This window comes from Carettochelys insculpta, chromosome 30 (assembly GCF_033958435.1).
Source record: "Carettochelys insculpta isolate YL-2023 chromosome 30, ASM3395843v1, whole genome shotgun sequence".
Classification (NCBI taxonomy): domain Eukaryota; kingdom Metazoa; phylum Chordata; order Testudines; family Carettochelyidae; genus Carettochelys; species Carettochelys insculpta.
Window position 1 is genome coordinate 11,365,585 of NC_134166.1, and position 27,475 is coordinate 11,393,059.

The 27,475-nt window shown below is 58.5% G+C and overlaps 1 protein-coding gene across 5 annotated transcripts; it reads left to right on the forward strand.

The window, feature by feature from the left end:
- Window positions 1-2,842: 2,842 nt before the first annotated feature.
- HPN (hepsin) lies at window positions 2,843-22,683 on the forward strand. 5 transcript variants are annotated; one of them, XM_074981506.1, is made up of 13 exons: window positions 2,843-2,935; window positions 4,366-4,462; window positions 14,373-14,474; window positions 15,481-15,522; window positions 15,799-15,928; window positions 16,294-16,416; window positions 16,710-16,750; window positions 18,091-18,256; window positions 18,612-18,802; window positions 18,945-19,040; window positions 20,296-20,438; window positions 20,519-20,683; window positions 20,900-22,683. In XM_074981506.1, exons 1-13 carry the CDS (start codon window positions 2,927-2,929, stop codon window positions 20,936-20,938), a joined length of 1,344 nt encoding a protein of 447 aa, XP_074837607.1. In that variant the 5' UTR covers window positions 2,843-2,926; the 3' UTR covers window positions 20,939-22,683. The 5 variants fall into 5 exon arrangements, with proteins under 5 accessions (XP_074837607.1, XP_074837611.1, XP_074837608.1 ...); XM_074981507.1 differs by having other exon boundaries at window positions 2,849-2,901; XM_074981509.1 differs by lacking the exon at window positions 2,843-2,935 and adding an exon at window positions 4,095-4,244.
- The last annotated feature ends 4,792 nt before the right edge of the window (window positions 22,684-27,475 follow it).

Genomic DNA, 27,475 nt, shown 5'->3' on the forward strand with positions numbered 1-27,475 from the left:
GCAGGTCACAGCCCCCTACTGCTTGGTAGCATAATGCAAACACCTGCATCCTGTCCTGCATGTTTTCGCCGGGTCACATTCCCCTCTCAGGCCCTGCACCCCCTTCTCCAGCTCTGAATTCTCTCCTGTGCCCATACAGAGGTAGGGATCACAGCTCCGGAAGGTGAAGTAACAAAGTGGAACCAGGCAGGGCAAAACACAACTGGAGAAGCAGCTTCCTCCACACGCCTCCTGGCTCAGTGAGGTTTGTGTAAGTCTGGTAGGAGCAGGGGGCAGCGCATAGGCCCTGGGGCACCAGATGAGTGAGGTGCTAAGGGAGCTCTCAAGGAAGATAAGGCCATTGCATTTAGCTTCTCTGCAATCTTTGCCTTGGTCTTCACTGCAAGGATGCAGGGAAAACCTCACTCCAGAGTTCTGCGCTGTATGCCATCTTGATAAGAAGATGGGTAACATCAGTACAGCAGCACCGAACTTTCCAAAATATCTGTTAGTTTATAAGGTGCCACAGGACTTCTTATTATTACTGAGAACAGGCTCTCTCCATCCTCTTTAGTACCCCACTTCAGGAAGACGAAGGCTGCTATCAGATCGCCCCTCACTCTTCTCTTCTGCAAACTAAACAACCCCATGTCCCTCAGCCTCTGCTCCTAGGACACGTGCTCCAGTCCCCTAATTATTTTTGTTGCCCTTCGCTGGGTCCTCTCCAAGGCATCCACATCTTTTCTATACCGGAGGGCCCAGAACTGGACACAATACTCCAGATGCAGCCTCACCAGTGCCTAATAGAGGGGAATAATAACTTCTCTAGGGCTACGTCTACACGTGCCCCAAACTTCGAAATGGCCACGCAAATGGCCATTTCGAAGTTTACTAATGAAGCGCTGAAATGCATATTCAGCGCTTCATTAGCATGCAGGCAGCCGCCGCACTTCGAAATTCATGCGCCTCGCCGCTGTGCGTCTCGTCCAGACGGGGCTCCTTTTCGAAAGGACTCCGCCTACTTCGAAGTCCCCTTATTCCCATGAGCTCATGGGAATAAGGGGACCTCGAAGTAGGCGGGGTCCTTTCGAAAAGGAGCCCTGTCTGGACGAGACTTGCGGTGGGGAGGCACATCAATTTTGAAGTGCGGCGGCTGCCCGCATGCTAATGAAGCGCTGAATATGCATTTCAGCGCTTCATTAGTAAACTTCGAAATGGTCATTTGCGTGGCCATTTCGAAGTTTGGGGCACGTGTAGACACGGCCTAGATCTGCTGGAAATGCTCCTCCTAGTGCACCTCAATGGCCATGTCTACACTAGCCCCAAACCTCAAAATGGCCACGTAAATGGCCATTTCGAAGTTTACTAATGAAGCGCTGAAATACATATTCAGCACCTCATTAGCATGCGGGCGGCCACAGCACTTCGAAATTGACGTGGCTCACCGCCATGCGGCTCATCCCAACAGGGCTCCTTTTCGAAAGGACCCCGTCTACTTTGAAGTCCCCTTATTCCTATGAGCAGATGGGAATAAGGGGACTTCAAAGTAGGCGGGGTCCTTTCGAAAAGGAGCCCCGTTGGGATGAGCCGTGCAGGCCCATTGGGATGAGCCGTCAATTTCGAAGTGCCGCGGCCGCCCGCATGCTAATGAGGTGCTGAATATGCATTTCAGCTCTTCATTAGTAAACTTCGAAATGGCCATTTAGAAGTTTGGGGCTAGTGTAGACATGGCCAATATGTCATTAGCCTTCTTGGCTACAGGGGCACACTGTTGACTCATATCCAGTCTCTCATCCACCACAATCCCTGGGTCCTTTTCTGCTGCACTGCCACTAGCCAGTCGGTCCCCAGCCTGTAACAATACTTGGGATTCTTCCGTCCCAAGCGCAGGACTCTGCACTTGTCCTTGTTGAACCTCATCAGATTTCTTTTGGTCCAATCCTCCAATTTACCTACGTGACTCTGGACCCCTATCCCTCCCCTCCAGCGTATCTACCTCTCCCGCTCGCTTACGTCACCTGCAAATTGGCTGAGGATGCAATTCATCCCTTCCTCCAGGTCAGTAATACAGATGTTGAACAACACCAGCCCTAGGCATCCTTGGGGCACTCGGCCTGACACTGACGCCCACCAGACATTGAGCCATTGATCACCCCCGGTTGGGCCCAGTCCGCAAGCCAGCTTTCTTATCCACCTTACAGTCAGTGTATCCAATCAATACTTCCTCAGCTTGTGGGCAAGAATATTGCAAGAGACTGGACAAGGGGCCTTGCGGCAGTCAGGTGTGTTAAGGAGGGTCTGGGATTCACATGCACGGAGGCTCTTGAATTATTGAGTTTTGTGTTGCCCTTGGGGGGAAAAAATGGTCCTTCTTGCTATTTTGGCTGCCGACCCCAGCTCTAGTGGGAGCCAGGGCCGTGCCTCAGTTTCCCCCTCTACCCCAGCTCTAGTGAGAGGTGCAGGCCCAGCCGCTGGGACCCAGCCAGGGCGGGAGCCGTGGGCCGGCCCCGCTCGCAGCTCCTGCGCAGGCGGGAGCCCCCGCGGCAGGGACACAATGGCCCCATTGAGCGAAGGGAGACACTGCCGGGAAGGGGGAGGGGGCGCCGGCGAGCCCGGGGCTGCGGGGGGAGGGACTTCCCGGCAGGCCGCTCCCCAGAGCAGGGTCGGGACCCAGGAGTCCTGGCGCCCAGCCCAGGCCGCTGGAGAACCCGGCAGTCCGGGCCCCAGCGCGCCCCGCTCTAACCGCTAGACGCCGCTCCCCTCCGGTGACTGCTCCCTCCCTCCCTGCGCTGCCGCCCCCCCCCCCCCGCCGCGCACAGGTGTTCATTGGGTAGCCCCGCCCCGCCCCGCCCAGGTGAGCCAGCGCCCGCGTAGCTGCGCCTCTGCCGGGGAGTCCCCCGCGCCCCGCCGCCCAGCCGCATGGTGAGCTGGCCGGCGCGGGAGGGACATGGCACCGGTAAGGGACCCCGCCCCTCCGGCACCCCCCAGGTCCCTTGCACGGCCCCGTCCTGAGCACGCCCCCCCCCCCCCCCCCGGCTACGCCCGACACAGCCCAGCCCCGAGCGCCGCTCCCAGACACGCCCTGGATCCCCCCCCACCGCACTGTGCCCTGGTCACCCCCACCCAAGCACTGTACCCAACCTTCGACCCCTGCACCCCATACTCAGCCCCCAGCCACCTTACTGTGCACCCCCAGCCCAGGTCCGGCCCTCTTGTCACCACACCCCCCCACCCTGGGCAATGTACCCCAATCATCTTGCCCCCACCAACCCCCCAGCACTGTGCCCCAGGTCCCCTGGCTACCACTCCCAGAGCACCCCCACCTGGGCAATGTACCCTGACCACCTTGCCCCCACCATCCCCCCAGCACTGTGCCCTAGGTCCCCTGATTACCACACCCAGAGCACCCCCACCTGGGCAATGTACCCCGATTACCCCGCCACCACCATCCTTCTAGCACTGGGCCCCAGGTCCACTGGTTACCACACATGTAACACCCACACCCTGGGTCTTGTACCCCCATCACCCTGCCCCCACCCTCCCCTCCAGCACTGTGCCTCAGGTCCCCTGGGTACCACACCCAGAACACCCCTACCCTGGGCCTCATATCCCAATCACCCTGACCCCCCAGCACTGTGCCCCAGATCGCTCCCATCCTCAGTACCCACAGGGCACCCCACCCGATCACCCCCCCTCCAGTTACTGCCCTCAGATCCCCCCTTGACATCCTGCTGTGCTGTAGATCACCCCACCCTGCCCTCTGCTAGCCACTGAACCCCAACCCTCCTCCCCGATTCCATGGACACTGCGCCCAGCTCACCCCTCCCCCGGGGGGTGGGTGCACGGCTGGTTAGGTCAATGGGTGAGGGGGTGGCACTGATGGATGGAGGGGATGGGGGTTATAAGGTGCATGGGGGGGCAGGTGGAAGGATGGATGTGGGAGGGAGGAACGTGTGGGGGGCTGGGTGTGTTGCTGGGGGAGTGGATGGCGGCAGTCGGGAGGGGGTGGAGGTATGCATGGGGTGGGAGGGAGAGACGCAAGCTGGGATGGCTTCACCACAGCTGCCCAATGCGACCATAGCAGCAGGGGCTGGGCAGTGGCTGGCTGGCTGCTGTGTGCCCCCGTGCCCCCATGCCCTTTGCAGTGCGGATCCCAGCAGACCCTGCTCCTTGGCAGGGGGTTAGACTAGCTGCCACCCCAGCAGCATTATGTGCTGCTGTGCCCCAGCCGCTCTGCCCGAGAGGTGGCTGCATCTCAGCGCCAGGTGAGCCAACATTGGGCGAAAGCCTGAGTCCCAGGCTGGGCAGAGTGTGGAAGTCGTGTGCTGGCGCCAGCCAGGGCTGGGAAGGCTGCACTCACCGCCCCGCTGTGCTCTCTGTCCCCAGAGCGCAGGACGCGCGGCAGGCGCTGGGCAGCGGGGTCTGGCCGGCCCAGCGGGGCTGTCAATCATTAACCGCGGCGAGGAGATGGCTGAGAACCACGGTGAGTAGCAGGAGAGCTGGGCCGGGGGCTGCACCTGCCCCTGTCCTGCATCTCGCCCCCGCCTGGCGCTGTACCCCTGCAATCCCCTGTGCCACATGTCCCCGCTCCCTGAGCCCAGCCACATTCTGCCCCTCCTCAACCCCTCCTTTCCCTGAGCCAACCCCCCAATCTCCCCTCCCTTATCTCCCCCCCCATCTGAGCCCCCACCCCCAACCCCTGCCCCAGGCCATTGCCCCCACCCCTCCCCAATCCCACCCCCGCACCCTACCTGGGCCATTGCCCCCATCCCTCCCCAGTATTGGATCCAGCCCCTCCCCGATTCCATATCCCCCACCCCCTCAATCCCACACCCCCTCCCCTCCCCCGGGCCATCACCCCCATCCCGGATCCCACCCCCTCCCCCACTCCCATATTCCCACCTTCCCTGAGCCTGGATCCCACTCCCATATCTGCCGCCCTGACTCCCCCACCCCCTCTGTCCCTGGTCCCATGTGCCCACCCCTCTCTTAATGCTGCATCCCTCACCCCTCAGTCCCCTTCCCACTGCCACACTGCCCTCCCCAAACCGTGCCTCTTTTCTGATCCAGCTCCCCACTCTGCTGCAGTTGATCATTAACAGTGCCAAAGGCCTGGGCAGAGGACAGGGGACGGTCACGCGGAGAGGGTCACGCCAGCTGAGCTGCCTACTGGTCCCCCACTGCAGTCTGTCCTGGGGCAGGCTGGGGAGAAGGGGCAGGCCCACAGCCAAATGGGATGGGGAAATATGTGGGTGGGAGGCTGGTGAAGCTGGCAGGGTAAGAGGGTAGCAACCAGGTGCACGGCTAGTGAGGGAGGGGAGTTGGCCCAGCTGGCAGAGGAGGGGCAGGAGGCTGGCTCATGGAGGCAGACTTGGGGGAAGAATCCTAGAAGATGAGGGTTGGAAGAGACCTTGGGAGTTCATCCATTCCAAGTCCTTGCTCAAAGGAGGACCCCCCCCCCCCCGCCCCAAAAATCATCCCAGCCAGAGCTTTGTCAAGCCTGGTTTAACGACCTCTAGGGATGGAGATTCCACCACCAACTTAGACAGCCCCTTCCAGCCTTCACCTCCCTCCTAGGGAAACAGCTCTTTCGACTCTCCAGCCTAGACCCTACCCCTACCCCTGCAACTTGAGACTGTTGCTTGTTCTGTCATCTGCCACCACTGAAAACAGCCTCTCTCCGTCCTCTTTAGAACCCCTCCTCAGGAAGTTGAAAGCTGCCACCAAATGCCCGTTACCTCTTCTTTCCCCTTCTGTAGACTACATAAGCAAAAATCCCTCAGCCTTGTTTAGGTTGGAAAAGAGAAGGCTGAGGGGACATGATGACAGCTTCCAAGTACCTAGAAGGGCGTTAGAAGGAGGGAGAAAAATTATTCTCCTTTGCCTCTGAAAATAGGACAAGAAGCTTAAATTGCAGCAAGGAGGGTTTAGGCTGGACATTAGGAAAGAAGTCCTGTCTGGGTGGCGCTGGAATAAATTGCCTAGGGTGGTCGTAGAACCTCCTTCGTTGGAGGTATTTAAGAGCAGGTTAGATAAATATCTAACAGGGATGGTCTAGTTCATGGTTTCCCAAACTGGGGGCATGCCTCCCTTGGGGGGAGTGAAGAAATTCCAGGGGGGTACGAGGTGACCGAGCCCCTCCCCTCCACTGATTCACCCCACCCAAGGAAGAAGCTGGCCTTTGCTTCTGGCTCTCGGCCTCTGCCATTTTACATGGGCAAGCCGGCGCAGCCGCTATAAAAAGCAGGCAGCCAGCAAAGACCCACATGGAGCTAGCTGCCACCTGCAATGGTGAGTGTGGGTAGGGGAGGGGTGAGGGAGGAGGAGGAGGAGAATGGGGTTATATAGAGAGCTGGGGGTGCCTGGCTTCGAGGACGGGGATGAGGTGAGATGGGGGAGGGGAGGGACTCGGGCTGGGGGGCTCGTGGAGCTTGGGGGGCTCAGGTTGGCAGACGGGCAGCAGGCCCCAGCAGCGTGTGGGTCAGGTGGCTCAGGATACTGGGCGGGTGGGTGGCCTGACCCTGGCATTGTGGGGCTTGGGTGGGCGGCTGGCCCTGGCAGCACGGGGCCCCATCAGCTGGTGGCTCAGCCATGTGGTCCAGTCCCTCATCATTTTTGTTGCCCCCCCGCTGAACTCTCCAGTTTGTCCACGGCCTTTGTGTAGTGGGGCCCAGAACTGGACACAGCTCTGTGATCAGACCAGAGCTGGCAGAAGAGCGACAGGTTCAGACTTGGGCAGCTTTAATCTGTCAAGCACACTGAGGCAGGTTCCCAATTCCCCCAGTGATGGGCTCAGGCTCCTGGCACACCCTGGCAGTGTCACTGCTTCTCTCCCTTATTTTTGCAATTTGTCCAGGAGATGTCTCCATGTCTTGGGCTCTCTCCAGCCCCGCTGGCTACTCAGTCTCTTTTCCGTGGGCCCGGGGTGGGCTTGATACACCCCAGAGCTGGATTCAGGTCGGGCATCTGTCTAACCAATGCCTTCGGCTCACTCCTCCCCTGCTCGTGCAGCCCAGGAACCTGCTGTGGTGGTAGTGGGGCTGCCCTGCCTGACTGGAAGCGTTTTCCATCAGATCCAGGGTTTAGTTTGGTTCAGTGGCTCTTTTCCCGAGTGAGGCCTCTAGCAAACGTCACCCCCAGCAGGTACCTCATTGTAAACAGTTCTCATGTCCCCTCTCCGCCTTCTCTTCTCTGAACTAAACCCAACGTTTTTTCAAACTTTCCTCGCAGATTGTGTTCTCTCGACCTTTAATCATTCTGTCGCTCTTCTCTGGAGCCTCTCCCATTTCGCCACCTCTTTGCTGAAGTGCAGCATAGAACTGGCTGCAATACTCCAGCTGAGGCCTGATCAGTGTGCAGCAGGGCAGAAGAATGACTTCTCGTATCTTGCTCACGACAGCCCTGCGAATGCAGCCCAGAATGAGATTTGGCTTTTTTTTTGCAACAGCGTCACTCTGTTGACTTGTACTTAGTTGGTGGTTCCCCCTCCCAATCCCTTTTTGCTGCTCTCCATCCTAGGCAGGCCCCTCTCATTTTCTATGTGTGCAGCTGACTGTTCATCCTGAAGGGGAAGACTTTGCATTTGTCCGTATTGAATTTCATCCTATTTACCTCCGACCGTTTCTCCAGCTTGCTGAGCTTGCTTAGCATTTTACGCCTGGCTCACAAAGTCTGCAGCCTAAGCTGCTTCCCAGCTGTTCAGCAGCACAGCAGGCTGTGAAGCACCACCCCGCAGCTCAGGGTTGTGGTGGGGAGAGATGCCTCTCCCCCAGCCCCGGATCTGCCATGGCAGGGAGAGGCGCCCCCCAGCCCCGGACCTGATGCAGCTGTGGAAGAGGTGTCCATGTTGCAACCTTAGCCCTGGAGCTGGTGCTGGGGAAAGAGTTGGGAAGGGGGAAAATCCTCTCTCCCACCATAGCCCCAGGGCATCCTGCACCCCAAGCCCTCATCCCCCACCTCGGAGCCTGCACCCCTTGACCCCGCACCTCCCCAGCACTGAGCTTCCCACACACCAGCCCCAAGGCACTCTGTGAATTTTATCATCATGCAATCGTAGAGCTGGAAGAGACCTCAGAGGCCTTGTGTTCATCGGCAGGGAGGGGACATGTCACAAGGTTGATTCATAACATTTATTGCACATGTTGGGGGTGGGATTAAAGGGAGCAATGCAACGCAACCCCTCCCACCTTAGTGTCATCTGCAGAGCCTGAAAGTGTCATCTGCTCACTCCTGGATGAGGGAGTTGAACAGATCCAGACCTAGGAACTGACCCTGGGGGAACTCACTCGATCTGCCCTTCCTGTTTGCCCTGATTTGCTGACAACTCCTCTCTGGGACCAGCTATGCACCCACCCCATAGGAGTTCATCTACATTGCACTGCCCTAGTTGGTTTGAAGTGTCCTGTGAAACAGTGTCTAAAGCTTTACTGAGATTAACATATGCCACATCTACACCCCTCCTCCATCCATAAGGCTTGTTACACCGTCAAAGTTAATAGGTTGGTCTGACCCAACACAAATCCATTCTGTCATTTTTTCTTCCCGGTGTTTGTAAATTGATTGCTTGATTATGGGCTCCATTACCATTCCCAGCACAGAAGTTAAGCTGAATGGGTCTGCAATTCCCCAGGTTGCCCTTGTTCCCATTTTTTTAATGGGCACTACATTTGTTTGTTCCCGGTCTGCTAGAATCTCTCCCGACTTGATTTATCAGAGGAAGCAGCTAGTGGGTCTGATACCTCCTCTGTCAGCTCCTTGAGGATTCTCGGATGCATTTCAAGTCCTGGTGATACCAAGAGCCCAAAAGATCTCTAACTTGTCTGAGTAATTTTTAACTTGTTCTTTCCCTATTTTAGCCTCTGACCCTACCTCCTTTCACTGGTATTAAGCGTGTTAGAAGTCCAATCGCTACTAACCTTTTTGGTGAAAACTGAAACGGCAAAGTCGTTTAACACCTCTGCCATTTCCAGTTTGTCATTGTCTGCCCCACCCCCACCCCCTTGCTGGGTACTGGGCCTGTCCCATCCTTCATCACCCTGTTGTTTCTTATCTACTTGTCAAATGTTTTCTTGTTTCTGTTTGTGTCTAGTTTAATCTTGTTTTGTGCCTCGTGCTTTCTAATTTTCTCTCTCCGTGTTTGTTTCTAGTCATCTTTTGTCATTTGAGCTCATTTCCAAATTTGTAGGACTTTTAATCATCGTTGTTATTATTCAGTTTCAGATCCTTGATGCTCTCCTGGTTAAGCCATGCTGGCCTCCTTTTTCCTGAGCAGTGGCAGTTTGTTCTTGTTCTGTTAGTTACAGCTCTATGAAGAACCGCCAGCTTGCTGGTTTTCCCCTCAGACTTGCTTCCCAAGGGCTTTTACCTGGCAGCTCCATGCATTGGCTAAATTTCTCTCTCTAAACATTATCTGTCTTGTGTTTTCCCTCCTGCCTGTCTTTAGAATCACAAGCACGTCCTGATCATTTCATAGTAACAGAAAGGGAGCTGTGCTAGTCTATATACTATCAAAACAAAAAAGCAGTCAAGTAGCACTTTAAAGATTAACAAAGTAATTTATTAGGTGAGCTTTCGAGGGACAGACCCACTTCTTCAGACCATAGCCATACCAGAACAGACTTAATATTTAAGGCACAGAGAACCAAAAACAGTAATCAAGGAGGACAAATCAGAAGAAAATGATCAAGGTGAGCAAATCAGAGAGTAGAGGGGTAGAAAGGGGGGGGAGGTCAAAAATTAGATTAAGCCAAGTATGCAAACGAGCCCTGATAGTGACTCAGAAAATTCCCAACCCCGTTCAAACCATGTGTTAATGTGCTGAATTTGAATATAAAAGACAGCCCAGCTGTTTCCCTTTCAATAGTGGTGCAAAAATTTTTCTTCAGTAACACGCAAACTCTTAAGTCATTAACAGAATGGCCCACTTCATTAAAATGTTGACTAACTGGTTTGTGGATCTGGAGTGTTTTTATGTCTGTTTTGTGCCCATTAACTCTTTGTCTGAGGGAGTTTGAAGTCTGTGCAATGTACAAAGCATCTGGGCATTGTTGGCAGATGATGGCATATATGATGGTAGTTGAGGAACATGAGAATGTGCCCGTGATTCTGTGAATAACCTGGTTAGGTCCAGTGACAGTATTTCTAGAGAAGATATGTGGACAAAGCTGGCAGCGGGCTTTGTTGCAAAGAAAGGTTCCAGGACTGGTGTTCGTGGGGTATAGACTGTGGCTGTTGGTGAGGATCCTCGTGAGGTTGGGAGGTTGCCTGTAGGAGAGAACAGGCCTGTCACCTAGAGCCTTCTGAAGTGTGGCATCCTGATTAACGATAAGTTGTAGGTCTTTAATAATTCATTGCAGTGGTTGGAGTTGGGTGGCTGTAGGTGATGACCAGTGGTCTGTTTTGGCTTTTTTTGGGCCAATCTTGTTGTTGGTTCTCTGTGCCTTAAATATTGAGTCTGTTCTGGTCTGGCTATGGTCTGAAGAAATGGGTCTGTCCCACAAAAGCTCACCAAATAAATTATTTTGTTAGTCTTTAAAGTGCTACTTGACTGCTTTTTTGTTTTGATCATTTCATGGTCACTTTCGCCCTAGTGACCTTCTGCTTTCCAACTCAACCAATTCCTTCCTGTTTGTCAAAACCACATTCTCACAGCCCCTCTCTCAGGGCTTTCTCCGCTTTCTGAAATAAGAATAAAAGAATCTCTATTTCAACAGCTAGGTGAACAATCTTACCCTGTGCTATTATTTAGATACACTCTTTCACCCTATTTTCACTCCTGTCTCCATGCCCACATATAATCTGACTCCCTCCATCCAACCCTAGCAAAGGGTGCTGGTGTCCTGTCCCGCTTCCCTCCCCCATCTAGCTAGGAGGGGTGTTCCCCAGTCCAGCCAGGATACACCCAGGTTCTTTCTCACCAGTTCCCCATGGTAGTGATCGGTGGGCCTGTAGAATCACCTGATCTATTGGGGTGGTGAGCTGCAGCGCAGGGCTGATGCGACATGAGCAAAGGGAGGTCGTGGAGGGCTTGTGCCTTAGACGAAGCCTGTTTGGGTTAGTGGCTCTTTGGAACCTCTTGCAGCGAGAACCCTGCTTCTCCAGCTGCTCACGTGGCCCTGCAGTTGTGGGGTGCAGGGGGTGGGGGTCCTGTCCAGATGGAGCCCTGCTTCCAAGGAGCATTAATTGCATTCCCGAAATGGTGGTACCACGTCTTCTGGGGGAAAATCAGGTTCTTCTGAAAACACATGTTCTGTCACTGGGGCTGGGGGGGGGGCGGGGGCGGGGGGGGAAATAAACCAGCAACCCTGTAGCACCCTGAAAACTAACACACTTATTCATTAGCAACACGCTTTTGTGGGTAAGACCCACAGACTCAGGTTTGGAGAAGAAATAAGCAATCCAGGAACTAGAAAGCAGGGAGCGGGTAGGGAAGGGAAGAGAAAAATGAGAAAAGAGGTGGGGGAGGGGAGTCCCCAGTCATTAGAAGGACCTTTGGGAAGAGTGAATTCAGGGTGTTGGTACTATTCCTGCCACCATCAAAGGTGGGGAAATTGGCTTTGTCATGCGGGAGCTGAGCTCGAGGTTAAATGTATCTAACCTGCAAATGAATTCCAGGGCAGCTGTCTTCCTTTGTAGGCTAGCGGTAAAGCCCTTTTGCAGCAGGATGGCGACGTCAAGATCCATTTTTGAAAGTGTCTCTACAGGTTTATGTGTATTCCAATCCCGGATGCTGGGTTTGTGTCCATTCGTCCTTTGGCACAGAGACGCTCCGGTTTGTGCCAGGTCCACTGCAGAGGGGCATTGCTGGCATGTGCTGGCATGTACCCCATCGGTGGATCCACAGGGTGATGTGGCTGGCGTGGTTAGCCCCAGTGATGATGTCTCTAGCAGATGGCACTGGCTATGGGGTTTGTTGCAGGGATAGGTTCCTGGGTTAGCGGTTCTGTGGTGTGGCGTCTGAGCATTTGGTTGAGGTTGGGCGGCTGCCTGTAGGAGAGGACAGGCCTGTCACCCGGGGCCTGGCTGAGTGAGGGGTCATGTTCCAGTGTCAGGTGTCAATGCGCTGGAGGGGTTGGAAAGCAGAGGGCTCGGGGTGGTGACAGGTGGAGCTGTGTTGTGAGATGAGATGCTGGGACTGCTGGGATCTCTCCCCCAGGACCCTCTGATTCTCCCTTGGGAGAGGAATAAGTGAAAGTTGGGGACTGAAAACTGATGGGGGAGGGGTGTGTGGAGCATTTGGTATTTTGACGTGAAGTTGGAGTTTTCCCAAGGACGCCCTCCCTGCTGGCAGGTTTGGGGCCGCAGGACTTCTGGCTGGAGTCAGCTCTTCGTGCCAACATCTCTGCCCGCCAGTCCGGTCCCTGTCGCCTGCTCTCTGGGCTGGGCTAGGGGCAATGGGGCTCAGGGAGCCTGAAAAGGGATTTTCCAGGGGCCTGACCCCCCCACTGGTGGCTGGGACTGCCCTGCAGCCTATTGGCCATTAGGCTGTGCCAGGGGCTCAGCCGGCCATTAGCTGCCCTCTAGACACCCTCATGCCAGGCCTGGTGTTGCTGGAGGCTGCCCAGCCCCCAACTCATGTCAGGACCCCAAGGGCTGAGCATTGCACAAACCCCCATGGAGTTCAGGGCCCTGGGAGCTGGCCAGCCTGTGAGACAGTCAGTCCTGTAGAAGACTGGCCTCCCGAGCTGGGGCTCTGCCACTCGGCAGCTGTTCATATCCAGCAGGTCTGGCTCGGCCCAGGGACCACCTGAGAGCTCTGCTCCTGGAGGGCGCCTGCCCAGGGTACTATGCGTCACTGGCCCTGCAGTGCGATTGTGTGGCCTGAGGGTGACTGTACTTAGCCACAGAGCCCGACTGTGCACCTCCAGGGACTGCCCTGAGAACCCCGTTGTGTGACCCTAGGGTGACTGTACATACCCCTACTGTCCCGCTGTGCCTCTCCTGGTGGCTGGACACACACAACCCCATTGTGTGACACCCCCCGCCCCAGCCCCATTGTGTGACTCTAGGGTGACTGTACCTACACACGCACACAGCCCAATTGTGACCCCCGCCCCCCCGTGTGCCCCTCTCCCTGTGACTGTACACACTGCAGAGCCCCGTTGTGTGACCCTCAGGGTGATGGTACGCAAGGGCTGATTAATTCTTCTGCTGGCCTGGGGCTATTATGTTTTCTGGGGCTCCCTGGGCATCAGGGTGGGGCTGGAAGTGAGGGGTTCAATGTGGGGGAGGGGCTGCGGGTTGAAGCAGGAGGGGGAGGGCTGCAGTTGGGGGTGGGGCTGGTGATGAGGTATTGGGGTGCAGAAGGGAGCCCAGGGCTGGGGCAGAAGGAAGGGTGCGTGGGGCATTTACCGGGGGCAGCTGCCATTGGCGGATACAGGTAACTCTGTGTCAGCTGGGCTGCCCTGTACTCACCTGCAGGCAGCGCCCCCCACCCCCGACCCCACAGCTCCCATTGGCTGCAATTCCTGACCAATGGGAGCTGTGGAGAGGGCAGTGCAGGGGCAGAACTTCCTATTACTTGTGGTAACGTGACTCCAGCTTGAGGGGGGCAGATTGGCAGCAGGGAGCTGCCTCCTGTTCCCCCTGCCCCTCAACCGGAAGGCAGGCCTGGATCACAGGGGCTCTAGGGGCTAAGGGGGCTCTGGGCTGCAGCCACAAAAAACCCCTGCCTTTGTCTGGCCCTACTGTACACATACAGCCCTGCTAGGGGCCTGAGCAGCTGCATGCATGCACGCACGCATGCATGCACGCACAGACACATACACAGCACCCACTGTGGGGCGTTTAGTGGCGCCATGGGGCCAGATCCCTGCTGTGTTGGCGGGGGAAGGGGCACGCCAGCAGCCTGAGCAGGGGCCCCCAGGATGGAACAGCCCCACCAGGCACTCACTAGCACGGAGCCCCTGTAGGTCACTGCACCCTGCTGAGGGCAAAGTCCCCTTGGGCCAACCCCCGCCCCCTCCTCACTGCCACTCGCAGCCGGTGGGGGACACAATTCATTAACTCGTCACTATGGAGCTGGGAGCCAGGACTTGGGCAGGGTGGGGTGGGGCAGGGGTTAGAGCAGGGGGCTGGGAGCCAGGACTCTGGGGCTCTAGGCTGGGTGTGGTGCAGTGCGGGGATTAGTAATTACAGGGCTGGGGACTTGGAACCTGCCTCTAGTTCCCAGGCTCCTATTTCAGCTGCTGGCCTCCCGCCCCTCCCTCTGGTGCCCTGCAGCCCTGGGGCCAGCTGAATGGGCAGAGGAGGGGCAGGGGCCCTGGGCAGGTTCCCTGACTGAGGCTGCTGGGGTTCTCCCCCAGGCAGTGGTGGGGCTGGGGGTCCTGGCCAGCGAGGGGGACTCAGTGCAGCAGCCTGTGTTCCCAGCCCCAGTAACCCCACTCCTGTTCCAGGGGGCCACGTGGTGCCATGCTGGTCACGGCCCAAGCTTGCTGCTGTTGTGACCGGTAGCTTCCTGCTGTTAGCTGGCATCGCAGCCAGTGTGTGGGCCATCGGTAAGAGTCTGCTCCCCGGTGCCCCTCCCTCCCAGCCCGCAGCCCCACCGTCCCAGCCCTGGGCTCCCCCCAAAGCCCCTCCCTCCCAGCCCGCAGCCCCACCGTCCCAGCCCTGGGCTCCCCCCAAAGCCCCTCCCTCCCAGCCCGCAGCCCCACCGTCCCAGCCCTGGGCTCCCCCCGGTGCCCCTCCCTCCCAGCCTGCAGCCCCACCGTCCCAGCCCTGGGCTCCCCCCGGTGCCCCTCCCTCCCAGCCTGCAGCCCCACCGTCCCAGCCCTGGGCTCCCCCCAAAGCCCCTCCCTCCCAGCCCGCAGCCCCACCGTCCCAGCCCTGGGCTCCCCCCAAAGCCCCTCCCTCCCAGCCCGCAGCCCCACCGTCCCAGCCCTGGGCTCCCCCCGGTGCCCCTCCCTCCCAGCCTGCAGCCCCACCGTCCCAGCCCTGGGCTCCCCCCAAAGCCCCTCCCTCCCAGCCCGCAGCCCCACCGTCCCAGCCCTGGGCTCCCCCCAGCCCGCGGTGCCCCCCCCTCCTAACTCGCAGCCCCCCCATCCCAGCCTTGGGCTCCCACCCAGCCCCCCCGGAGCCCCCCCATCCCAACCCCCAGCCCCCCCAAGCCTTGGGCTCCCCCCAGTGCCCCTCCCTCCCAACCTGCAGACCCCCATCCCAGCCTTGGGCTCCCCCCAGTGCCCCTCCCAATCTGCAGCCCCGGGGTCCCACCCAGCCCCCTGTTGTCCCTTCCTCCCAACCCACAGCCCCCCACATCCCAGCCTTGGGCTCCCCCCAGTGCCTCTTCCTGCCAACCTGCAGCCCTCTCTGTCCCAGCCTTGGGCTCCTCCCAACCCCCCGGCGCCCCTCCCTACCGACCTGCAGCCCCTCTGCTCACATTCTCCTCCTCACTTCCCCCCCCCAACCCCGGCTGGCAGCCCCGGGTGCCCTGGAGCACCCCACCCTGCTGCCCTCTGCTGGGCAAGGTGAGCTCTGCGTGCGCCCTAACTCGCTCGTGTCTTGCAGTGATGGCTGTGTTGAGGAGCGACCATGAAGGGTTGTACAGTGGTAAGTGCAGGAGCTACTGGGGTGGGGGTTTGATGCTCTCCCCCCTTGTGTCCTCAAAACAAGACCAGCCCCCCTCTTTTAACCCCCTCCTGAGGGCGGCGCCCAGCAGACCTGGCTCCCAGCTCCCACTGCCGCTCTGCGGGGACTAGTCGGGAACCTGCTGGGGTTCTGGGACTGAGCCGGGGGAGACCTGTGCACAGGCGGAGCTGGGTGCGAGAGCAGGGCCGGGGAGAGGGTCTCAAGCCATAGCTGAGAGCTGCCTCCTCGCACCCCCAGTCCAGGTCAGTTCGGCCGATCTCCGGGTCACGCTGTACGACCAGAATGAGGGAAAATGGCGCCTCATCTGCTCCACCCCCTCCAACGCCCTGGTGGCTGCACTGAGCTGTGCTGAGATGGGCTTCGTCAGGTACCAGCCTGGGCTGGCAAGAGGCTGCGGGTTGGGAGTGGGGGGCACTGGCAGGGCCGAGGCAGGGGCTGTGGATTGGGAGTGGGGGGCAGGGCCAGGGCAGGGACTGTGGGTCAGGAGTGGGGGGCACTGGCTGGGCTGGGGGGGCAGGACTGGGACAGGGGCTGTGGGTCAGGAGTGGGGGGCACTGGCTGGGCTGGGGGGGCAGGACTGGGACAGGGGCTGTGGGTCGGGAGTGGGGGGCACTGCCCAGGCTGGGGGGCAGGGCCAGGGCAGGGGCTGCGGGTTGGGAGGTGGGGGGCGCAGCGTGGGGCAGCTCTCTGCTGGGGACTGGCTGCACATGGGTGACGCTGTTGCCTTCCCAGGTCGCTGGGGCACTCGGAGCTGGATGTGGAGCGCTCAGGTGCCAACGGGACGTCCGGGTATTTCTGCGTGGATGAGTCTCGCCTGCCCCTGGCCCAAAGGCTCAGCGAGGTCGTCTCCATCTGGTGCGTGGGGCGGGGTGGGACCTGGGGGAGCTGTGTGGGCAGCCCCTACCCCGCTGGCTCCCGGGGAGCCCGTTGCTCTTTGGTTGGCCCCAGTGCGTGGGAGGTGTTGCTGCCCCTGCTCTGTCTCTGCCCTGCTGCCCCGGCTCTCCGACTTCCGCCCAGCCCTGTCCGGGTGGGTGACCGTACTGCTCGGGGGGTCTGGAGCGGGGCTGAACACTAAATTCAGGCCCCGCCCCCAGTCTCTGCAGCCCCGCCCCCACGCTGACGCGCCCCCCCATGTTTGTGTCTTACAGCGACTGCCCAACAGGACAGTTCCTTGCGACGCTCTGCCAAGGTACGGCGCCCTCAGCCCCGGAATAACCCAGCCCATGTTGCGTCCGTCCGTCTCCCTACCTCCACACCCAGAAAGACAAATATCTGCCCACCCACCCCTCTGCCACAACACCCGCTGTCCCGCCACCTCTACACCAGCCATGAGTCCACCCATCCCTCGGTGCAACAAAACCCTACGTCCATCCTTCCTCCCAGACCCCCCTGGTCTCCTTCCCCCACACACATACACACCTGTGTATCCATCCCCCCGCATCAGTGCCCAGCACAATCGGTCCTGACTGGAGCCGACGGAAATATTTTCCACTGGAAATAAAAAATAAATACCACCTAGGACCATGAAAAGCTTGGCCACGCCCATGGTACATAGTTTTCTGGCTCACCAAACCCGTGGCAGATTATGGAGGGTGCTGGCCCAGACAGTTCCAGATTAGAGACATTCAGCCTGTAGCTCGATTCCGAAGCAGGTCCCAGCGGCTGTAGCTGGTGCAGGTCAGTCGCTCATGTCCATGTTCTCTCCTGGGGGCTCAAATCAGGGTTCCCTGGAAGCTGAACGCTTGGGCAGGTGCTGGGAAGAGATTCAGAAACTGCCCAGCAGATGAGCAAAGCGCCCCCAGTTGTCCTCCTGCTGGCAGCATGGGGTGGTATATCACCCACACGCCTCGGTGCACATAACACAGTGTATTCCCACTATGGATGGCTAAGATACCCCAGTGCACCAGGGACAGGCGTTCCTCAGGTGCACTTTGGTCTGCCTGTGTGCGCGGGAGCGTTGGGTTGGCAACCACAGCAGCAGCTTCTCCTGAGACATCGCATTTTGCCAAAATCACTGATCCCCCATTGACTCCAGTGGGGCTACAGCCCATTGCCCGCAGCTGGGGGGCTGCCCCATTGACTCCACTGGAGCTACAGCAACAGCCCATTGACCCCAGCTGGGGGTTGGGGCCCGTTGTGCTGGTTTTCTGGTGGGGTGAGCTCAGCACCCCATTGTAGCCGGTTGCTGCACAGACACCTCCTGGCTCTGGTGTGTTTCCAGATGGAAGAGGAGCTGCAGTGTCTCATGTGGCTTCTACAGTACCCCAGGAAATGCCTCTGGGTGTTGGGGTGCAGGGGAGTTGCCGGGGCTGCCCCATTGGTTACCCCAGGACATAGTAGTGGGATGGCTGCGGCTTGGGGATGGCTGTGGGGAGGGCGGTGCTGTCTCCCCACATGGTTGTGGGGGTGGCTGTGGGGAGTGGGAGGCAGGCAGTGTCTCCCCACGTGGTTCGGTGGTGCTGGGGGGGTGCTGTCTCCCCCACGTGGTTCGGTGGTGGGTGGCTGGACTGACTGACGTGTCCCCTGCAGACTGTGGGCGCAGGAAGCTGTCAGTGGACCGGATCGTGGGGGGCCAGGATGCCAGCCTGGGCAAGTGGCCGTGGCAGGTCAGCCTGCGGTATGACGGCACCCACCTCTGCGGTGGCTCTGTCATCTCCAGAGAGTGGGTTGTCACCGCCGCACACTGCTTCCCTGAGTGAGTGCTGGCCCTCGGCGCAAACCACACCCAGAAGTCCTGGCTCCTGCCCTGCACCCCCTCATTCTAAGCACAAGACCCCACTGTCTTCCCACTGCCAAAGAGGAAACCCAGGAGTCCTGGCTCCAGCCCTGCCCCCGACCTCCCCCCCACAAACCACTAGATCCCACATCCCTCCCAGAGCCCCTGGCGCCGGCCCTCCCATTTCTAACCCCTGGACCCCACTGCCAGAGAACCCAGGAGTCCTGGCTCCAGCCCCCTGCTCTCAGCAGCAGCCTGTCCCCGGTGAGGGAGGGGTTGGCGTGCCCCCCACCCCCAGGCCCTTGACGCTGTCTCCCTCTGTCTGTCCTTTCAGGAGGAACCGGGTGGTGAGCCGCTGGCGTGTTTTCTTCGGCGCAGTCTCCCAGGTGTCGAGCCGGTGGCAGCAGGTGGGGGTGACGGGTGTGGTGTACCACGCCGGCTACCTCCCCTTCCTGGACCCCAACAGCGAGGAGAACAGCAACGACATCGCCCTGGTGCACCTGGCTGCCCCCCTCACCTTCACCGGTGGGTGGGGGCGGCACGCTGCGGGGGGTGGCCGCGGGGCTCCGGCAGTAGTGTGGGTGCAGGGTGTCTGTCGGGGGTGTGTGTGGCGCTGTGCATGCGGGCAGGGACCCCCCCGCCTAATGCCCCGGCCCTGTCTCCCCAGAGGAGGTCCAGCCCGTCTGCCTGCCGGCGCTGGGGCAGCCCCTCGTGGACGGGAAGGTTTGCACTGTGACTGGCTGGGGCAATACCCAGTACTACGGTAAGTTTGCAACAGCCTCTCCACCGCACCCCTCCAACCCCGGACCCAGCCCTTCCGTGGGGCACAGCCCCGCCCCCAATCAGGGCCCTTGTGGGTGGCCAGGGGAGGGGTGTTCAGCAGGGCCCGGGGCAGGAGGAACTGGGCCGTTAGGTGACACAGGCCTGCCTGCGCGAGCGGCGCCTCTGGGGTTGCCAGCTTTCTAATGGCTGGTGTAGCTGGCCCCCCTTGGCCCCGCCCCTTGCTCCGCCTCTCCCCCCTAGTCCCACCCACTCCTCTGCCCTGCCCCCATGGCCTGCGCCCCCCCCTTGCTCACTGGATCATCTCAGGCAGTGGGGGGCAGCCCCAGGGAGTTAGTGACTGGGCACCTCCCCAACTCACAGTAACGGGGCTCTGGGGCTTTTCGGCCAGGGCCATTGGGGCTGCTGGCTCTCCAGAACCTCCTAACTGGCACCTGGAGCAAGTCTAGGCTCCGCCCAGGAGGCGGGGCTTCACAGGTTGCCCCACCCCCCAAGAACTAGCTTCGGGAGCCCCAGCCAAGGGAGCAGAGCACTCCCAGGGGTCCCTCCTGGCCAAGCAGGCACCAATGTTCAGGTGCTGGGTAGTGGAGGGGCAGAGTTTGGGAAGGGGGTTTAGGCCGGGGGCTGCTGCCTTGGGGACTAGTGAGGTGCTGAGTACAGGTGGGGACTGGATGCTGGGGGGAACTGGACGGGGGTGGGTTGACACTGGGCAGATGGGGTTGGCCAGGGGGCAGGTGTGGGCAGATGGTGCTGGGAGGGGGCAGACGCCAGGTACATGGGTGGGGAGGGGTCGGAGGAGGTGCTGGCTGGGCAGGAGCTCAGTGCTCAGGGGAGCAGACACCAGGCACTCGGGGCTGAGAAGGGGCACGGACGCTGTTGGGGAGTGGGAGTTGCACCAGTTGGCTGATGGGAAAACAGATGCTGGACAGGCGGGGGCCAGGTTTGGGTGGGAGGTAGAAGCCAGGTGGGGAGGGCTGAGTAGAGCTGGCAGTGGGAGGTAGGGCGGGGGGCTGAGTTGGGGGCTGGCTGCAGAGGGGCAGGATGTAGGGTAGGGAGCAGGGCAGGGGCAGGGAAGGGGGGTTGTAGGGTGGGGGGGGCTGGCTGCAATGTGGGGGCAAGGGGGGGCTGGCTGTAGGGCAGGGGTGGGGCAGGATGGGGGAGGGAGGGTGGGGGGCAGAGCAGGGCACTGTAGCAGGGTGGGGGCAGCTCCCACGCCTGTTCTCACGCCGTCTCCCCAGGGCAGCAGGCCAGCATCCTGCAGGAGGCCTCCGTGCCGATCATCAGCAGCGCGCTGTGCAACTCGCCGGAGTACTACGGGCAGCAGATCCAGCCCCGCATGTTCTGCGCTGGCTACGCCGAGGGTGGCACGGATGCCTGCCAGGTGGGGCCGCCGAGGTGGGCGAGGCAAAGGGGCGGGGGCTGGGCCAGGTCACTGACTCCTGTCTTGTCTCCCCCTGGCAGGGCGACAGCGGGGGGCCCTTTGTGTGTGAGGACAGCATCTCCCGCACCCCACGCTGGCGGCTGTGCGGAGTGGTCAGCTGGGGCACCGGCTGCGCCCTGCCCCGCAAGCCAGGGGTCTACACCAGGGTGGGAGCCTTCCACGACTGGATCCACCAGGCCATGAAGGTGTGTGCGGCAGGGGCCAGGCTCGTCCCTCCACTTACTGTCCCCTCCAGGCTGTTCCCAAGGCTGGGATCCCTCCAGCCTGCTCCCCCGGCCTGCCCGGGCTGTTTATGGAGGCAGGATCCCCCTGGCCAGCCCGGGCTGTTCTTGCGAGGTGGGGTGGAGAATTGCTGGTGCTCCCAGTCCCTGACGTCCATGTGTCTGTGTCTCTCTCTGCAGACTCACTCCCTGGCCAGTGGGATTGTTTCCCTGCACTGACCCCCGCTGCCCAGGTTCCCTGCCACGGAGCTGCTCCAGTCTTCCCCCCCGCCAGACAGCCGCCACCCCGCCATTCTGGCCACGAGGGGCAGATGTTCCTATGTCACCCATTGGACTTGGCGACCTGATGACCTTTATTCCCGCCAGTGCCTTACCTGGCATGAGACTGCGGTGGGGGGAGGAATGGTCCAGACCCACCTACCACAGTGCAGCGCTGGCCCTTTCAGCCCCTCCCACCACCACAGACTTGTAAATCCAGCTTCCTAATTGGACCAGCCTGTACAGCCCCACCTGCTGATCTTCGCAATGCAGCCCCGGCCCTGTCGCCCGCAGCCACCTGCAGCTGCTTCTGCTAGAAGCCGGCAATGCCCAGGGCTGATCCATGGCCTGCTGGAGGGCTTCAGCTGGGGGCAAGGGGGAGGGGCCTGGTGAAGAGCTTCTCTGTGATTGGTTAATAGGATTGGCATGAGAGCATAGGCCACGCCCTCTATCACGCATCAGCCTACCAGGGTGGAGCTGCCTGTCTTCAATTCCCAAAGTTCTCGTGTGCCAGCCGCTCAGCCCAGGTGGCAGGCATGAATGGATCCTGACCCCCCCCATGCACTGCCTGGGGGGGTGAGACTGAGCCCTGGGTGGGGTGAAGTAGACCCTGACCCACAGCCTGGAGCTGCTGGACACCAAACCAGGATGGAGTCACCCCCGCCCCCATCCCCGCAGCACCCCGGATGGAGAGAGTAATGACCTCGCTTACCCCTCCCCCTCACCACCAGGGCTCCCTGTGTGTCTAAGCAGGAGCCCAGACTGAGCCCCCTGGATTCCCATGTATTGGGGGCAGTTTGTGGAGGGTCAGGGCCTAGGTTAGCGGTGTGCCCACTCCTGCAGGGCCTGCTCAGCTGGTCTGGGCATTGCGCAAAGGAGCGGACGAGGAGGGAAGGGGGACCGGATTGTGCAATTCACCTCTCGACTTCAGAGAGCAGGGCCCATCTCTTCCAGCAGGGGGCAGCAGAGAGGTGCGCACCGGCGCCCACCACCTCTGCAGACGCACATGGAGCTGCCCACAGGGGGACTCAGACCTGGGACCTCCGGAGCTTAGTGCAGGAGTTTGAGCCAAGGAAGAGACTCGGCCGTCCTCTGCGTCAGTGGTCTAAGTGCCCCTAGATGGGAGAGCGAGCTTCTCCCCTCGGCGACTAGTCCGAGGGGTATCTGTGGCAGTCTGTATCGTCCCAAGACAAGCAGCCCTGGAGCACCTTTAAGACTAACCATTATTTCTTAGGTGATGAGCTTTTGTGGGCCAGACCCCTGTCTCCAGAGGCGGAGCAGTACTCGCCTTAGCTCTCCAGATCGGAACAACTGGGGCTTTCCCCAGAAAGCTCATTGTCTAAGAAATACCATTGCCAGGCCCCTAGGTGTGTGGGTTACACATGCACAGACACCCACCCACTGTACGTTCCTCCCCCTCCACTACACACATTCTCACCCACCCAGCGCCCCTCCTCCCTGGTGCATCCGCAGCCCTGCCCAGGGGCTCACACCTGGGAGTGGATGCTCTGGTAGCTGAGACCCAGCACTAGCTGTTCCCCCCCGCCCAATCCAGTGGAGGAGTGGGGGCCTGCTTGTACAAAGTTTGTGGCATTAGCGCCTCTCTCCCCTGCCAGGGCAAGTCTCTCCCTTGTACATGTTTGCACAGTGATTGCACAAGAAGAAATAAAGACCGTTTTGATTAGAGACTCAGCTGGGACTCCATAAGAAAAAAGGGAGGGCGCTTGGTCCTGCCAAGAGGGCAGGGGCCTGGACTTGATGACCTCCTGAGGTACCTTCCGGTTCTATGGGAGGTGTGTGTGTAACCTCCCTGGCAACTCATTAGCAGGCAATTAAGGAGGTGAGGTAGGGGGCTGAGGCCTTGGCCAGTGGGGTGCGGTCTGTCCCTGTGTGTGGGGAGGAGGCAGTCAGCTGTCCCAAGTTTCCAGGGCAACAACTGTCCCACTGCAGAACAGAGCAAAGCCAGAGGGGATCCTCTACTCTGGCCATCCCAGCCCAGGCTGGCTTCAGAAGGGCTCCACAATCAGGTGTCGTTTGGTGGATACTGGGGGCAGGATGTTCCCCACCCCCCCACAGTGTAGGAGCATCACCTCCCCCCATGGTGCCCTGGGGCAGGGAGTCCATGCCCAGGGGGATTAAGATAAGGAAGGACTGGCCATTATATGACCAGCCTAGAAGTCTAGCCTATAAAACAGGAGTGGGGGGGCATGGGACTGATGTAGTATCCAACGTGCTGACCACTTTGGGCTGGCTGAGTGTGACTAGAAGGGTGGGCACTTTGTAACCCCCCCGCCACCCTGAAACACCTGGCTGCGTCTTTGGGTGTCTAACGGCCTTTGAAGCCCCCTCCCCAAGGCACCAGCCTGAGATCGGGCAGGAACTGCACAGCAGAAGTGGAGAACCCTGGGCTGTCATGGCTGATGCTGTACTTTGCACACCCGCCTAGGTCTCTGCTTGACAAAAACCAAGGTGACCAGGCCTCTGTGACTCCAGCAAATGGTCGTAAGAGGTAGGTGGGTAACGCCACGAAATGCAGCCTGGAGGGTGGGCAGCTGAGTGGAAATCGAGCCCCCAGGGGTGCTGGGCTCTGGCTCTGGGGAATTTTACCCTGTAAGTGACAAGCCTTTTGTTGTTTTTTGCTGTGTGCGTGAGGGAGGGCAGGCATGCACGAGTCACATGCAGATCAGGCGTGCCTGTGGGGAGGGCTGGAGGTGCACCCTGGCCAGCTCCAGAGCAAAGACCAGAGGTGATTCCCTGGCTCGTATTCAGTGTCTGGAACGTGCTCAAAGGCTACTGGATGAGGGAGAGGCTTTTGCAGAGGTCTGCACTTAGCTCGGTCTGTTGGGAAATGTCATTTTAACTCACTGCAATATCACAACGACTTTGGGGCTGAACTAGTGAACAGCGTAGGGACTGTGGTGGGGTGGGGGTGGGGGGAGCTGTGGCTGGATTCAACAAACCCTGACCAATCATCTTGTAAGCAGGCATCCCACTGGCGTCTGTGGCCTTCTGGGTTGGAAGGGATCAGGCCAATTCAAGGAGTACTGGGCCTTTAAGACCACCCGGCAAACAACCCTCAGGATATGCACACTAGGCCAGTGTACCCTTATGATCCAGGGGAAACTGGCCCTCAGCCACTCTTCTGCAGCCAGGGTTCAGGGGAGGGTGCTAATGGAAGGGATCCCAAGGACCAGTATGGCAGGTGCAAATCACAGCAACCACCACCCAGTTTCTAGTGGTGGGAGGTGTACTAGCCACGTGTGGGTGGGACAGCGAAACACCTGGGAGGGCTGGTCACTAGATCCCTCCCCTACAGCTTATAGAACCCATGTCCCTCTCCCACTGGGTGCAGGCAGATAAAGTTGCTGGGAGGGACTGGCTGTGTTCAGGCTCAGAGGGGTGCAGAGTGGGGTTTGGCCCAGGAAACTTCTTGCACCTGGGAAACTCCAGTTATCAGCTGTGGATACCAGCTGTGTGACAGCTGAACATACCTGGTACCGGTTACCTGCACTAAAGCAGTACCAGAACCCACCTGGGTAAACAGGGATCTTCTAACACAGTTGCTAAGCCAATTCCAGGTCAAGCAGTGCCGTGGCAGGTTCTGGAAGCCCAAGTCCTCTGGGGAGTATGTGTATTCCAACTGTCAAGTGAACTGCCTGCAGATTGTATTTGGCCTAATGGGGCCCATGCCCTTCGAGCAGGCTCAAGGACACTCGGCTACTTCTTGGCCACATTACTATGCTCTAGGGGCGTTATTTGGCCTCGTTGGGTTAGTAGTTGTATTACCGGGAAGCTTAAAGTTTTGTGCTGCCCTAGCGTCTGCCTGAAAGCCATAATTGTAAATGCAACGCCCGTCCCATTTCACGACTCACCTTTCTTGCTTCCCCTTAGCATGACTGGTGGGCTGAGGTATCCGGTAACCTGAACCTGGGGCCTCAGGCCTGGGTACCCATCAGCCAACTTGTGCGAAGGAAGAGCACCTGCGAACCTGCTTTGACGAGAGCGAGGGAGTGCTGGGTTAAATGATGTGGTTTGAGTGTTGGACGGCTAAACCCAGGCTTGTGAGATCAGCCCTGGAGGGGGCCATCGGGGATCCTGGGCAAATAAATGTTTTAAAAAAAAAAAAAAGATGGTGCTTGGCCCTGCCAAGAGGGCAGGAGACTGGACTCAATGACCTTTCAAGGTCCCTTCCAGTTCTATGGGATGTGTGTAAACAACGGGCTCGGGAGTAGTTACTATGGCCCTAAGGGGACAGTAGGGCCTTGACTGATGCTTTGCTGCTCCTTTCCTCCCTTCCTGGGGGCCTGAACGTCTAATGACTACGCCTGGGTGTAGAATAGGATCTCCCTTCTCATTCGGTTAATGAATGTTCAGGGTCAGAGCTCATCTTCCCCTGTAAACTGCAGATTAAGAGTGTCTGGGCTGTGAGAACGGCAGGCGTCAGCTACAGGTGCTGGGAGCAGTACACAGGGGCAGGTATAATTATCATGTGGCTTTTTCTGTTCATTCCATGGGCGCTCTGATTAGTGTGTAAGAGTCCAGAGGGAGCTGTGTCAGCTCTGTGTATTTACATGCTAACTTGGATACGAAAGGGCACCTGTGGCTCATGTGTTGCTCACTCGGACAGGTTTGGGTCTGAGGCAGAGCGAGTATCTGCAATAAAGAAGCTGTTTAGTCTGCCCCATTGGCCTTGGATCCCCTGCTCCATTCTCGTCTACTCAAGGTGAGGAAAGTTTGAACTCAAGACAAAGAATTCCTACCTTGGGCAAAAGACATCCAAAGGGGTGAATTGGTGGGTGGGGCATGGCAGGTACCAGGAGACCTGCACTCACCACTTAAGATACCTTCTGGAAACAGCTAAGACTGGGCTAGGGAAGGATCGGGCCCCAGCTGGGAGGCTGCTTAGCTTGTGACGAGCTTTAGAACAACAGTTAGGGTCAGAGTTTGCATGTAACAAGTGTAGTCGTGCATTGCAAATTCATTGGTGCACTCTGTTTTGGCTCAGTAACTTTCTTTGGGCTGTCTGTTTTCACCTGCAATCACTGAAATCCTATTTTTTATACATCATAAAATAACTTTTGTTTATTACTAAGCCCAGCGCAAATAATTGTTACCTGGGGGGAGCCACCGCTGTGCCCCTGTTTCATTGATAAAGAGGGCAAACTTACACGCTTCCGCGGTGCAAAACTGTAGGGTTGAGATTCCTGAGACAGGCCGTGGTTTCTGCTCAAGACTCCCCATTCGATTCCTAAAGTCTGGAGTAGGCCTGTAATCCTGTAATACAGAAGCCCAGTTAGCATGAGTGGAGAAATACCTCGCTGGACCCCCCACTGCATCTCACTCACAAGACCCAGGAAAGGTTGTCCCAGCTCGGGCGCGACCTTGGAGTCTGCAGGGAGGATTCCTGAGTACCTGAGCAACCACATTCCAAAGAGAGGCTCTGAACATGAGGACCAAGTTAGGACGTTCCGTCCTCCACCACCCTAGACGTGTACTCAAAACAAATGTGTCATCACTCTATGCTGTTAACATCTTTTGCTTCAGTCCCCTAGATAAGCACCTCTGGATGTACCAGTGTGGAGGCGCCGTCATTACTCTTGTAGATGCATCATCCGTCCTATCTGACATAAACATGTTATTGTCTAGCTGTTTTGTTTTAATAACTTGTTAGGGGAAAACCACCTGCCCTAGAGATGAGATGTTCTATAAGCTGTGGGCGGGGATACTCTGTAACCTTTCCAGATTATTGGCTCATTGTGCTCATTCCGTTTGGTTGCTAGGACCTATCCCAGCTTGGGGGACACCCATGCTGTAGTTTTCCCCCCTCCCATCATTAATCTACATAATCAGTTGTAAACTATTGTCTGATAGTGATCACTGAGCCTAACACACAAGGTGATGCCCCACCAGCTGTGTGTAATAAACCCTCCTGCTTGTTTCATACACGGTCTCCAGACTTTGTTCCAACCAAACCTTTTGCACAGAGTAAGGTGGATTTATTTGGCATGTTAGCCTCTTTTAGGGAGTGGGTGGTCCCATACCTGAGCCCTCCTGCATCTGAGCTGCTTCAGCATCTGTGTTGCTCTGCAGGGGGATGGTAACCCCAGTTCAGTATCTTGGCTGGTGGACACCAGGAGTTCTAACCCAGCAGGATGGGGCGCGGGGCAGAGGGCAGGAAAGTTAGCATCAGTGGCTTGATCAACACACAGGATGACAACCCCAAGGCAACACCTGTGATCCAACCTGTCTCAGAGGTTCTCAAGAGGCTGGACAGAGGCTGTTCTCAGCATGATGGATGGCAGAACAAGGAACAATGGTCTCAGGTTACAGAGGGGCAGTTGTAGGGTGGATATTAGGAAAATCTGTTTTACTAGGAGGGTGGTGAACCATGGAATGGGTTGTCTCGGGAGGTCTCCGTCTGCAGAGCTTTTAAGGCCTAGCTTGACACTGCCCTGGGGGGATGCGGTCCAAGGGATCGGTCCTGCTTTCAGCAGGATT

What these genes read in the sequence shown, in the direction of transcription:
- HPN (XM_074981506.1), top strand. An exon ending in AGCCAGTGTGTGGGCCATCG is followed by an intron (nt 14,475 to 15,480) that starts GTAAGAGTCTGC and finishes CGTGTCTTGCAG; the next exon opens with TGATGGCTGTGTTGAGGAGC. An exon ending in GCCGCACACTGCTTCCCTGA is followed by an intron (nt 18,257 to 18,611) that starts GTGAGTGCTGGC and finishes CTGTCCTTTCAG; the next exon opens with GAGGAACCGGGTGGTGAGCC.